Raw genomic sequence first — 14375 nt, 5'->3', positions numbered from 1 at the left:
TCATATTTTCTCACTTCTTTGCATGCCTGGTAAGTTCTGATTTGATTCAGGTCATTGTGAATTTTATCTTGTTGAGTGCTGGATATTTGTGTGTTTCTATAAACATCCTGAGCTTTGTTAAACTACTTGGAAACTTAGATCCTTCCGAGTCTTGCTTTCGAGCTTTGTCAGGTGAGAGCAGAGCGGAATTTACCCTAGGGCTCATTGTGCCTTACAATTTCAGCAATACCCCTTTAGGTACTCTGCCTGATAACCTGTGAATTACAAGCTCGTCCATTCTGGCTGGTGTGGAGAAAAAAAAACAAAAAAACAAAACTATTCTCAGGCCTGAGCTCTGAGCATGCTGCCTTTTGCTTCCTTCAGATTGTTCTTCACCTTGACTTCCGGTAGTTTCCTTATACCCTTGTGCTGACTGTATTCAACTGAAGACACACGCTCTGCAAATCTTCAGAACATTCCCTTTGCACAGCCCTCTCCGTTCCAGGTCTCTGTCCTATGAAGTCTCCAGGCTCCCCTCCAGTGTGCCAGCTGTTGAGCTGAACTCATGGAACTCACCAAGTTCTACCTGCTCTGTAGCCTACAGACTCCCTCCAGGTGGTAAGGTGGCACAATCACAGGGGTCACCTTGTTTGCTTCCCCTATCCCAGGGACCACTGTCTTATGCTGCCTGATGTCCGGTATCTGAAAACCACTGTTGCATAAATTTTGCATAGTTTGGTTTTTTTGTTTTTTTTTGTTTTTAGTTATTCCAGGCAAGAGTGAGTTCAGTTCCTGTTGCTCACCTTAGCTGAAAGGAAAAGTCTGGGGCCTATCTATCACATTTTGAAAAGGATGTCCAACTTTACACAGAGTTTTTCTTTTATTTTATCTTTCCTCACCTTTGAACTTAACTTTGAGACCTAATGAACTTTTACAGGAGAATCTGGGATTACAGAATGAATTCTGCAAAAATTAATTTAATATTTCATTATTGGAAAGTTGATGAGAAGGTAACCACTAACTTTCCTCATTCACTTAGGTCTCCATGAAAGGCATCCATAGAAAAATGAATAAGCAAAATAAAGCAACTTAATAAATATACTGCTGGCAGTTAGGATGCCCCCCAAAGAAGTCTGATGTGTTAAAACATACATTTCAATATAAAAATCAATAAAGTCTCAAAAATTATTAAAATATCAACAGGCAATAAAATAATTCTTTACCTCATGGTAAAGGCTATAAAAATAGAAGAAGTACAGTTTGTAACTTATTTTTAGACTTTTGGGAAAGCACAAACACCTAAGGGAAAGAAGTGACCAGTTCAAGGACTAATCAGTATAAGCAAGAACACCAAACACCCACCATTAATCAGAATAATGTCCAATATTATAACTTAACAAGGGGTTCTGTCTATATAATAGTAAGATTCCAAGGTTCAGTTCTATCGAGATGCTATTCATTTTAATTATGAAATGCTCTAAACATAAAAAGTGTGGAGAATGGAAAATTCCTTTAACCCACCAACCAAATTTAACATACTGTCATGACTGCTTCAGATCCTTTTCTATTTTTTATGAAATAAAACAATATAGATACAGCTGAAACCTGTCTTTCCCTAGTCCCCTTATCTCTCCTTTCCTAGAAGTAAGCACTAACTGCCCCTAACTTATCATATCCCCTATGTTGTTATACTCTCATTCTATAAGTCACAGCCACAGAAAACAGAGTGTTATTTTGTGTTTTAAGTTTACAGAGTTCAGAATTTAAACTAAAGAATCTAGGGGCACCTGGGTGACTCAGTCAGCTAAGATCCGACTTCAGCTCAGGTCATGATCTCGCAGTTCGTGGATTCGAGCTCCATGTGGGGCTCTGTGCTGACAGCTCAGAGCCTGAAGCCTGCTTCAGATTCTGTGTCTCCCTCTCTCTCTGCCCCTCCCCTGCACGTGCTCCGTCTCTCTCTCAAAAAATGAATAAATATTTAAAAAAATTAAACTAAAGGATCTACAGTATATTTTTTAGTACAAACTAGAAAGCATCACCTCAACATAGTGTTGAAGGAAGGACGGGTCTCTTTGTGACAAGGTGATAATGTGCTGTGACTATGCTACTACAAAATTACCCTGTTCCTTTCTAAAAAAAAAAAGGGGGGGGGACCAGGGGACTGCTTCTTTACAGCAGCATGTGAAATAATAAATGTAGAAAGAACCACAGTAAGAAACATCCTGATTTCTAGCAATATCAGCGATTCAGATAAGGATCACTGGTAAATACTAAGTCTGCTGGAAACAAGATATGTATATGGTCTCAATGTTTATCACTCCATATGCTACTTATTAATTAGAAAGATACTTTTACAACAGAGAAATCCAGCAGCCAGTGCCTTAACCAAATGACTGAAATCTATATGACCAGTAACAGGACAAAGCAACATCAAGCGCTTTCGGATATGATGCAAACAAGAATGAGTCACCTCCATCGGAGGTCAGCAAACTATTTATGTAAAGGCCAGCTTGTCAACATTTTAGCTTTTGTGAGCCACACGGTGTCTGTCACAGCCATGGCTGTGTTCCAATAAACTTCGTTTACAGAATCAGGTGGCAGCAGGTGGCAGGTCAGACTTAGCTTGTCGTAGCTTGTCCACCTGCAACCTAGGCGGTAATCCTGCCAAAAATGTTTAACCTGAATCTGATCATGAGAAAACAATCAAATAAATCTAGATAAAAAAAAAAAATCAATATAGTGACAGATAAAAGGTGGGGGGGCTGCTCCAGATCAAAAGGAATTAAGAAGACATGGTGTGCCAAGACACAATGGAACCTGAGATACATGCTTCTAAATGAAAGAAACCAGTCCACCAAGACTACATATTGTGTAAGTCTAAGTACATGATATCCTGGAAAAAGCAAAACTAGAGGCATTAAAGGGCTCAGTGGTTGCCTGCGGCTTGTGGGGGAGGATGAGCGGCAAACCGTGGGGGATTTTTATGGTGGTGAAACTATTCTGTACAACAGTGTCATGGTGGCTACACAACATTAGTCATCTGTTGAAGCCCACAGAACTTTAGAGCACAAAGAGTGAGCTTGAATGTGTGCAAAGTGAAAAACCACCATTTAGGAGGGCGGAAGATCCCAGGAAAGATTGCAGATAGTGACCAAAGAATCCAGCTGCATTGCCAATGTATGGAGCAACCTTCCTGAAGGCAGTGAAAGAAAGGCTGCTGATCTAATTAACCGTGGCAATGAAGAGATTCTTGTAAGACTAAGGCAAAAGGAGCTGCACAAAAGCACTGTGCTCTAGTTAATATCAAGTTGTTTCCCAGAGGGTATAGATGAAAAACTCTGATACTGCTAGACATGTAAACTGGAATTAAAGAATTAAGTAAGTGGATGGCAGAGGATGGGAGCCAGAGTTCTCATTCTTGGAGTGGAAACACAAATCCGCCAGGGGAGGAAACTAGAAGGAGACATGTTGGGATGGACTGGAAAACATCAGGAAGGACTCATGTTTACCACACAGATACAGATGGTGACATGAAAACACTTGGGGATGTGTATATGCGCACAGGCTGCCCTTTCAGCAGAGAGAGCTTTATTTTTGTTTGTTTTTAATATTTATATATTTTGGGGAGAGACAGACCGTGAGTAAGGGAGAAGCAGAGAGACAGGGAGACACAGAATCCGAAGCAGGCTCCAGGCTCTAAGCTGTCAGCACAGAGCCCGACGTGGGGCTTAAATTCACAAACCATGAGATCATGACCTGAGCCAAAAGTCGGACGTTCAACCCACTGAGCCAACCAGGTGCCCCTCAGCTGAGAGAGCTTTAAAGAACAATACCCCAGGAGTAATGACCACACCCAGATCTGCGTTCAGGAACCAGGGATCCTTTGAGAAATGGCTGATTCTGGGACAGGGACAGGAAATCTACACAATGAGCCTGAAGCATCTTATAGCACCAGAAAGTAAGAAAGTACTCAAAACACACATACATGCAGAGATGGTATACGAGGGATGAAGGAGTTCTGAACTGCAAGTCTGAACAAACCCTCCACAGCTTTTTTCTGTGTTGTGGGTGAAATGATTTTACACTTAGAAGGTCTCACGTGTTACAAAATATTTAAATGCTTCCAAATCAAAGATTAATTAAAAGGTCTTATATTAGCTCGATAGCTGGTTTGGACACTATTCTGAATCTAGAAAGTCATCTACATAAGGTAGTATATACAGTACCTCTGTGATCAGAATATCTGAATAATATCCATCCCCCATATGTTAATAACAGATTTATTTTATTTTATTTTATTTTATTTTATTTATATACTCATACATAAATATAATCTTTATTTATATACTTATTTATAAATAAATGAGCTTATATTTACTGCATTTATATAACTTTAGGTTTTAATAGCATGATGTTGTGGAACAGTGATTGTCAATGGAGAATGAATCCAATTTAACCAAAGTTCCTTGGCTGAGGGAGAAATACAGACAGACAAAGCAGGAGACTAGATGAAGGATGGCAAAAAAGTGAAGAACAGTTAGAAAGGCAAGAAGTCATCTAAAATAACCCCAAAAGATCACGGCATGCCTGGGTGGCTCAGTCGGTTAAGCATCCGACTTCGGCTCAGGTCATGATCTCATGGCTAATGAGTTCGAGCCCCGCATCAGGCTCTGTGCTGATGGCTCAGAGCCTGGAGCCTGCTTCACATTCTGTCTGGGTCTCCCTCTCTCTCTCTGCTCCTTCCCTGCTCACACACTCTCTCTCTCTCTCTCAAAAAGAAAAATAAACATTAAAAAAAAAAAAAGTCAGATTAAAGGAATTGAATGTAGCATGTGCCCTTGAATTTTCTTTTGCTATATTTCAGTGTTAAGCTCCTGATTTTGATCATTGTACTGTAATTATGTACGAGAATTTCTTGCTTTTAGGAAATATACACTTAAATATTTAGAGATAAAGGAGAATCATGTCAGTAATATACTTCTAAATGGTTCAGAAAGAAAAAAATGAAGGGGTAAGTTCAGTAAGAGAGAAAAGGGAGAAAAGGAGACAAAGGTGGAGGGGAGGGGAGGCTAAGGATAAAAAAAAAAATGTAACAAACCACTAACATTTCAGGAACCTCTGTGAGAGCATCTAGGAATTCTCTGTCCTATTTTTGAAACTTCTCTGTGTCTGAAATTATGTCAAAGTAAAAAAAAAAAATTAAGTTGGATATAAAGTGATACATTTGTCAAAACTCAGGGAACTGTATGTAATCTGTCCATTACGTCATATATAAATTACATTTCGATTAAAATAATAAAAGCTTATTCTAGATGTTTTATCAAATGTTGATGATTGGAACACTTCAATAATTAAAAACAGGGGTTAGAAACCCATCGAGGTCCTACAAAAAGCCTTCACTGACTTCATGCCTATCGAACGTCAAGCTCAAAATGAAAAACGAACACCAGTTGGTCTGGCTGTCATTTCTGTGATCACACTGACCCACAGCACTCATGATTTTCCGGCTATAAAGACGGAGGCCTGCCACCTTCTGAGCATGCTCCGCATGAGGCCCTCTGTGTGCTCAGCCGGTAACGCCATGAGCTACACCGCATTCCCTTGTTAATCAATCTCCAAATCCATAAGCCCACCACAAGCAAACCGAGATCTTAAGTTTTTTTAATTAAAAAAACGGGGGGGGGGGGAGGAAGTGGCACCTGAGTGGCTTGCTCGGTTAAGCATCCGACTCCTGGTTTCAGCTCAGGTCATTATTTCATGGTTTGTGAGTTCGAGCCCCACGTCAGGCTCTGCGCTAACAGTACGTACACAGCCTGCTTGGGATTCTCTCTCTTTCTGTCTCCCTCTGTCTCTGCCCCTTCCCTGCAGAGGCTCTCTCTCCCTCTCTCAATTTAAATAAATACACTTTAAAAAAAAAAAAAAAAGGCGGGAGGGGGTGGAAGAAGCCAAACATGAGGGTAATGATTCCTGAGGAGGGCGCACGCAATGCCCAAAGAGCCTTGGGAAGATATTCTGGCTGATGCCAAAGCCCAGACCAGGAGCTGGCCTACCACCTGGCTGAGAACCTAAATTAATATCTTTCAAAGTAGTTTTAAAAGATTACCATCAATACAGTAGTCAACTATTTTTCTCAAATATTGATAAAATGAAATGATTAAGACATGTCATACCTTGCTTTAGAAATACTATAAATTCCTTTGTAGTTTGGTCCAAATTAACTCCATGATACACTATAGGTTTGAAATTGCGATGCTCAAAAGAACGAATGAGGCGTACTGTAATGGTCACTTCTCTGGAAGCCATGCGGAGAAATTCCTGTGGCGAGGGACATGAGAACAGTCTGAATAACATCCATTCACAATTACCCAACAAGCGTGCATTTCCACCATCAGCTCCAGGGCGCCCGGCCATCGTTCCCACGCTGCATGGTTACTGACGGAGTCCCCAAACCCAGGCCAGATCCCAGGCACCCAAAAGGGTCCCAAGGTTACCCCCGTCTGTCCACTGTGACCCTGGACAGCTCTGTCACAGTCACTGATGTCCTGATTGGCACAAAACGAACAGGGCCCAGAGGAACACAAGTGACACAGGTGTGTGGGTGCGTGTACGGGAAGACGTGGGGTTTCCAAGTGGATGCATGGCATAGACATGACTGAATGGGATTTGCTGTGCCAGATGTCCCCTCGCTTCGTCCTGAGACAGAGTCAGCTAACAATACGTCACGGTTTAATCTCACAACTGCTGCCAGATTTCAGTGCTGATTTCATTTTCTGCTGTGGTATTTTCCCTCTTTCACGCTATTGTTTAAGCACGTTCGCCTCATTCTAAAACTACATGCTCGTGCTATGTGCCAGCTGTTAATGTCATCTCCCCTAACTCTATCATCAAACCATGAGGTATTACACTGATTTTAAAGATGAGGAAACAGACTTGGAGAGACTGCACAAATTGCCCAAGGCCGTAAAGCAGGTAAATAATGGAGCCACATTTAATTCCAAACTGATGCCTGAATCGTGGCTCCCTTGTTTACCTGTTCCAAAATCCATGCTCTCATACACTATCAGAAAATCACACCAAATTATTTCCTCCTCAAAAATCTGCAAAGTTGCTTATGATCTAATGAGAGACTTATGATCTACTTCTATCCAGTAATAAGTACTTCATGCTTTCAACTCTGCATACAATTTGCAGCCGTAATATACAATTGTATTTGGGAAAAAACACCTGTAATACTACACATTAGACATCTAACCTCCCTAGTAATCAGAGAAATTCAAAATAATGAGATCACTTACTGAACTAACAGACTAAAAAATCTGATAATATCTAGTGTCGGCAAGGGTGTAGAGCAATGAGAATTTAATCAGGGAAGGTGGGCATCCCAAACAGGTACACTTTTGGAGACAATCTGGCAATATTTAGTAAAACTGAAGATATATGCTCCTTTCAATCCAGCAATTTCATTCATAGGTACCTGAGGGAACCTCCCAAATATGTGCAAAAGAACATTGTTTATTAATTCCAAAAACTGGAAACAAAATGTCCATCAACAGAAGAGGTAAGTAAACTATGGCATTCGGTGAAACAGTATAGGCACTAAAAATAAATGGACTATACACACCAACATAAATGAATCTCAAAAATATTATGGCAAAGGAGGGGCAGCTGGGTGGCTCAGTCGGTTAAGTGTCCGACTCCAGCTCAGGTCATGATCTCACGGTTCATGGGTTCAAGCCCCGCATAGGGCTCTGTGCTGACAGTGCAGAGCCTGCTTAGGATTCTTTCTCCTTCTCTCCCCATCCGATCCCCACTTGTGCTCTCTCTCTCAAAATAAATAAGTAAACTTTTAAAAATATATATTATGGCAAACAAAAAGAAAGCAAGTTGCTGAAGAGTCAGGGCACATTATCATTTATGCAAAGTTCAAAAACATAGCTTGTTTCCTCAAAAAATTAAAAATAGACCTACCCTATGACCAAGCAGTAGCACTGCTAGGAATTTACCCAAGGGGATATAGGAGTGCCGATGCATAGGGGCACTTGTACCCCAGTGTTTACAGCAGCACTCTCAACAATAGCCAAATTATGGAAAGAGTCTAAATGTCCATTAACTGATGAATGGATAAAGAAATTATGGTTTATATACACAATGGAGTACTACGTGGCAATGGGAAAGAATGAAATATGGCCCTTTGTAGCAACATGGATGGAACTGGAGAGTGTGATGCTAAGTGAAATAAGCCATACAGAGAAAGACAGATGCCATATGTTTTCACTCTTATGTGGATCCTGAGAAACTTAACAGAAACCCATGGGGGAGGGGAAGGAAAAAAAAAAAAAGAGGTTAGAGTGGGAGAGAGCCAAAGCATAAGAGACTCTTAAAAACTGAGAACGAACTGAGGGTTGATGGGGGGTGGGAGGGAGGGAAGGGTGGGTGATGGGTGTTGAGGAGGGCACCTTTTGGGATGAGCACTGGGTGTTGTATGGAAACCAGTTTGACAATAAATTTCATATACTGAAAAAAAAATTACTTAAATAAAAAAATTTTTTTAAAAAAACATAGCTTGTATTACGTTTAAAAAAGAGATAATTGTTATTTCTGAGCCAAAGGAAGGAGTATGCAATACGAAAGAAGTACACAGACCACTTATATGGGTAGAAGTTTATACCTTAGGCAAGGTGTTCGGTATATGGGTCGTATGTTATTCTTTACACCTTTTAATGTGTTTGGACTCCTTCATAATATACACCACAAGCTACACTAATTTGGCCTAGAAAGTCTTTCTGCATCATAAAATGCTGATACAATATTTTACTAAGGTTGAGGGAATATATAGCCCATTATATATGAAAAGTAAAGGTTCAAGCTGCTTTAATACATAATTTATAACTAATATTGTTTATATTTAAATGAATGGTTCTTAACGAACTGAAAATTATTTTCTCCCCCTAAAATAAAGTTAAGGATTCACCTTATAGTCTTGCATAGTGGTTAATGGCCTTAAATTAACAAATCTTTTGGGGCACCTGGGTGGCTCAGTCAGTTAAACGTCCCACTTCAGCTCGGGTCATGCTCTCATGGTTCGTGAGTTCGAGCCCCGTGTCGGGCTCTGTGCTGACAGCTCAGAGCCCGGAGCCTGCTTCGGATTCTGTGTCTCCCTCTCTCTCTGCCCCTCCCCCACTCAAGCTCGCTCTCTTTCTCAAAAATAAACATAAAAAAATTAACAAATCTTTTGATAATTCCAATACTAGCTATGACATTATTTCTTCTTAAACTGGATTACAATGCTCCCCCCCAAATTCTGATCCAAGAATCTACCAAGTAATAGCACTTCAGCAGACATCCACAAAATTACAATTTAAAATACACTGAAGTACTTAATAAAGCAAACTCCTTTAAAAAAAGGGATATTATAAAAGAGTCCTGTATTTTATTTTTTTAGTGTTTGTTTATTTTTGAGAGGGACAGAGAGATAGAGACAGAGAGTGAGTGGGGGAGGGGCAGGGAGAGAGGGGAAACAAAGAATTCCAAGCAGGCTCCAGGCTCTGAGCTGTCAGCACAGAGCCTGATGCGGGGCCTGAGCCCATGAACCGTGAGATCAAGACCTGAGCCGAAGGTGGATGCTCAATCAACTGAGTAAAATACATCTAAAATTTCTGTATTTTAGAAGCAGCGTTAGCAGGTTTGTTAAAACCATGACTACTTCTTCCTCCTGTCATCAAGCTCCCACAACAAAGAAGCCCTCCAAATGACACCCACACACATGCAAGCCACACATGCCAGGAAGCCCTATAGAGTAGTCCAAGTGCCCGAAGAGTTTAGAGACAGACAGAACTAACTAAAAACCACCTCTACCTCTTTGCTGTAACACAAAGTTGGATCCCACACAGTAGAATATCAATGAATAGTGGTAGCTGCTTTTAGCAATAGTCAACTTGGGATAAAATAGGGTTGGACATAAAGGCAGCTCATTTAGACAGCAGAAGATCCTAGATTCCCAGGTGCCATAAATGAATCGTGTAAATGGTCTAAGGAGGCTGGGCAGGCTGGCACATGCATGCCTTATGAAACTGTTTTATAATTACAGGTTTGTTTCTTTCCCTTAATACAAAGCTTCCCAAATGTCATACTTAAATAGCTGAAGTTGCAAGTCTGCATTCATATCTAATTTGGTCCACAATGCATTGCCATCTTCATGGGAAATTTGTTGTTATTTGTATCAGTAACTAAAGAATAACAGCTACTGTCAGAAACCAGCCATTTCCGGATTTGTTTTAAGGACTGCGGGAATTACAGCTTGTTGGTTTAGGAATGCAGACAATAGTGAAGAGCCAGTTTAGAAAGCTAATATTACAGATTATAAAACGTGACATTTTCCCAGAGGTTCAACCTACTTAAAAAAAAAAAAAATGAATCTCATCAAATTTAAATTTTTTTTTCAACGTTTTTTATTTATTTTTGGGACAGAGAGAGACAGAGCATGAACGGGGGAGGGGCAGAGAGAGAGGGAGACACAGAATCGGAAACAGGCTCCAGGCTCCGAGCCATCAGCCCAGAGCCTGACGCGGGGCTCGAACTCACGGACCGCGAGATCGTGACCTGGCTGAAGTCGGACGCTTCACCGACTGCGCCACCCAGGCGCCCCGAATCTCGTCAAATTTAAAAGACATTCCACTGAAGGGACAGAGAAACCAAAACAATACACTTGGGAATAAATTAATAAAAAATCCTCAAGGACAGACAAAAGATCTGAATAAATGAAATGACCATGTTCTTAACTATGAAGGCTCAAAGCTGTGAAAGAATCAATTCTCCCCTAAATTATTCTATAAACTGAATAAAATCTCGACCAAAGTATAAAAGGTGCTCTAAGGAACGTGTCACAAATATTTCTAAAATCTATCCGAAAGAATAAATTTGTGAGCTTGGTCATCAAAGTCATAAAAAATGAAAAAAAGCACCAATTATTGAAACACATTATAAAGCAACAGGCATATAACAGTAATACATGAATTAGCTGGTATGATTCATATTCTTACAAAAGTCAAGAGTAAAAATGTTAAAGGACAACTTAAGTAATTTAATTAACTTAAGCAATTTAAGCTGTGATAATGAAGCAGGAAAACCTGGCAAATCGGTGGCACATGACAGAAAACTCAGAAACAGACTCTAGGTTAGAGAATTTGGTACAAGATAAAAGTGGTATTTTACATTACTGGGGAAAAGATAGTTTATTTAACAAATGGCATTAGGAGAATGGTCAGACATTTGGAGAAAAGTAAGGCTACATTCTTACCTCATTCCTTATACAAAAATAAATCATATAAGGAACAAATATTTACATTTAACTGTAAAACCATAGACAGGCACAAGAAAAATGGGCACATATTTTTATAATCTTAAGGTAAGAAAGCCCTTCCTAACTGAATAAAAATCAGCAACCACCCAGAAAAAGGCTGATAGGTATAACAACAGAAATATGTCAGAAAAGACCAATATCTTGGTAGAAACATGGGTAAAGGTACTTGGTTATCTTTACAAAGCCAATAATGTGAAAAGTTGATCAACTTTACTAGTAACTGACAAATCGCAAATAGAAACAGTAAGATAACAATTTTGCCATCAGATTGGTAAAATGTTTAAAAATTTTAAAAAGTGGCCAAACCAGTATTGGCAAGGATGTGGAGAAATACTTTTATACACTATGGCTAACAACATAAAATGGGCACAGCCTTTCTGGAGAGGAGTGAGGTAATCAAAATTTTTAGTTTACCTGCCCTCTGACATGGCAATTTCTCTTCTAATCTACCCCGAGAAAATTATTACACCAAATATTTTATAAATCCACGAGTTCATAATGATACTTTTAAAAGGCCAGTCGCTCTGGGAGTTAACATGGCACTTGTTTTTCTGAAAATTGGTTTACCAAGGTGGGATGGGGCATAGAAGTGAGAAAAATAATCAAATTTTATGCTTTTCTTATACAGACTGCATTTCATGGTCATCAAACAGCTGATGAAGAAAAGTTATTTTTTCCAGAAGAATTATAGCTAAAAAGGAAAGAATGATAGGATTTTAAATTTTTTTTATATTTATTTATTTTTGAGAGACAGAGTGAGAGTGGGGGAGGGGCAGAGAGAAAGACACAGAATCCGAAGCAGGCTCCAGGCTCTGAGCTGTCAGCGCACAGCCCAGTGCGGGGCTCAAACCCATGAACCGCAAGATCGTGCCCTGAGCCTAAGATGAAAGGTCAACTGACTGAGCCACCCAGGCGCCTGAAGAATGATAGAATTTTAAAATCATGATTTACATAGCTATCAGAATGGCTAAGATAAAACATAGTGATAACGCCAAATGTTGGGAAGGGTGCAGAGAAACTACATCTCATTCACTGCTGGTACGAATGCAACTCTGGAAAAGGTCAGTTTCTTACAAAACTAAGCACGCTCTTATCATCCGTCCTGTCAACCGCACTCTTGGGCATTTATGCCAGAAAAATGAAAACTTAATGCTCACACAGAAACCCGAATATGAATGCTCGTAGCATATTCATTTGTAATACCCAAAACCTGGAAACAACTCGAACATCCTTCAACGCGTAAATTGCTACACCAACTGTGGTATACCCATTTCATGAAATACTACTCAGTAATAAAAAGGAATAGACTATAAATACGTGCAACAATCTTAGTGGATCTCAGGGAAACAAAGCTGAATGAAAAATGCCAACCACAAAGGGTATCATACTGCAGAATTCCATTTATATGTCATTCTTATAATGACAAGATTACAGAAATGGAGAACAGATTAGTGTTGTCAGGAAAGGAGGAGAGAAGGGAGCAGGTGTAGCTATAAGAGGGTAGCATAAGACAGCCTTATGATAAAAATGCTCTGATTCTTGACTGCAGTGTTATCCACATTGATCAATACGTGTGATAAAATTGCATAGAACTAAATACATGTGCATGTAAAACTAGTGAAATCTGTATACCATCCATGGATTGTATCAATTCCCTGGTTGTGATGCTGGACTATATACTCAAGCAAGGTATTACCACTGGGAGAAACTGCGTGAAGGGCATAAAGGAGCTCTCTGTATCATTTCCAACAGCTGCATGAGAATCTACAATTATCCCAAAATTATTAGTTGCTAAAAATCATCATTTTGAAAATTCTATGAAATAATAAATGTAAGGAAAGATCATAAAGGGATGCCAAAATGACGAGGCACAAGATTGATGGGAAACTTTAGAACAGATACATCAGGGGCTGATGGCACCTGAACTTACTAACAATCAACCCTCATGAATGATGCTAGTTTCCAGATCTGACTTCCCATTTATGGGCTATCACGACAGGTAGAAGAACGCGTCAAATGACACCAGAAGGAGGCTATCAGTCAAGTTCAGACTGGAACATTCTACTCAATAAATGACTTGGTTTCTTCAACAAATAACATGAGAAATAAAGAAGGGGTAGAAAATTATAAATTAAAAGTGACTTAAAGAGATATATCAACCAAAGCAACATTTTAGATGGGTTGTGATTTGCATAATATTAGACCTTATTAGGAATTAATGTCAGTTCTGTTTACTTGATATTACGTTTGAGTCCTTATCTTAAATTTTTTTTAATGTTTTATTTTTAATGTTTGTTTATTTTTGAGAGACGGAGCATGAGCAGGGGAGGGGCAGAGGGACAGAGGGAGATACAGAATCTGAAGTAGGCTCCAGGCTCTGAGCTGTCAGCACAGAGCCTGACGCGGGGCTCGAACTCACAAACTGTGAGATCATGACCCGAGCCGAAATTGGATACTTAACCAACTGAGCCACCCAGGCATCCCCTCTGAGTCTTCATCTTAAAAGAGTAAGGTATATGGGGCCCCTGGGTGGCTCAGTTGGTTGAGTGTCCGACTTCGGCTTGGGTCATGATCTCATGGCTCATGAGTTCGAGCCCCACGTCGGGCTCTGTGCTGACAGCTCAGGGCCTGGAGCCTGCTTCCGATTCTGTGTCTCCCTCTCTCTCTGCCCCTAACCCACTTGCATTCTGTCTCTCTCTCTCTCTCTCAAAAATAAATAAACATTAAAAAAAAAATTAAAAAAAAAAAAAAGAGTAATGTATATATAGGCAAAATGGTATGAATGATTTGCTTTCAAATACCCTGACAGAGGAAAAGTAAGTATGAGAGTGTAGATTTGGGGGAAAGAGAAGAAGAAGAAGGAGAAGGAGGAGGAGGAGGAGGAGGAGGAGGAGGAGGAGGAGGAGGAGGAGAAGCAGGAGGAGGAGGAGGAGAAGCAGAAAGAGGAGGAGGAGGAGGAGAAGAAGAAGGAGGAGGAGGAGGAGAAGAAGAAGGAGGAGGAGGAGGAGAAGAAGAAGGAGGAGGAGGAGGAGAAGGA

The 14375-nt window shown here is 40.1% G+C and overlaps 1 protein-coding gene across 8 annotated transcripts in view; it reads right to left on the bottom strand.

The window, feature by feature from the left end:
- The window catches only part of CC1H2orf76 (chromosome C1 C2orf76 homolog), a 69468-nt gene that overhangs the window by 28084 nt on the left and 27009 nt on the right, over positions 1 to 14375 (bottom strand). For all 8 annotated transcript variants that reach the window (XM_053214911.1, XM_053214909.1, XM_053214910.1 and 5 more), the window contains one exon: positions 6150 to 6294. In XM_053214911.1, coding sequence (XP_053070886.1) covers positions 6150 to 6294 — 145 coding nt within the window. The remainder of the gene's footprint in view (positions 1 to 6149; positions 6295 to 14375) is intronic.

Source organism: Acinonyx jubatus, chromosome C1 (assembly GCF_027475565.1).
Source record: "Acinonyx jubatus isolate Ajub_Pintada_27869175 chromosome C1, VMU_Ajub_asm_v1.0, whole genome shotgun sequence".
Lineage (NCBI taxonomy): Eukaryota > Metazoa > Chordata > Mammalia > Carnivora > Felidae > Acinonyx > Acinonyx jubatus.
Note: the sequence above shows the minus strand (reverse complement) of the source record. Positions and strands in the feature narration are given on the sequence as shown.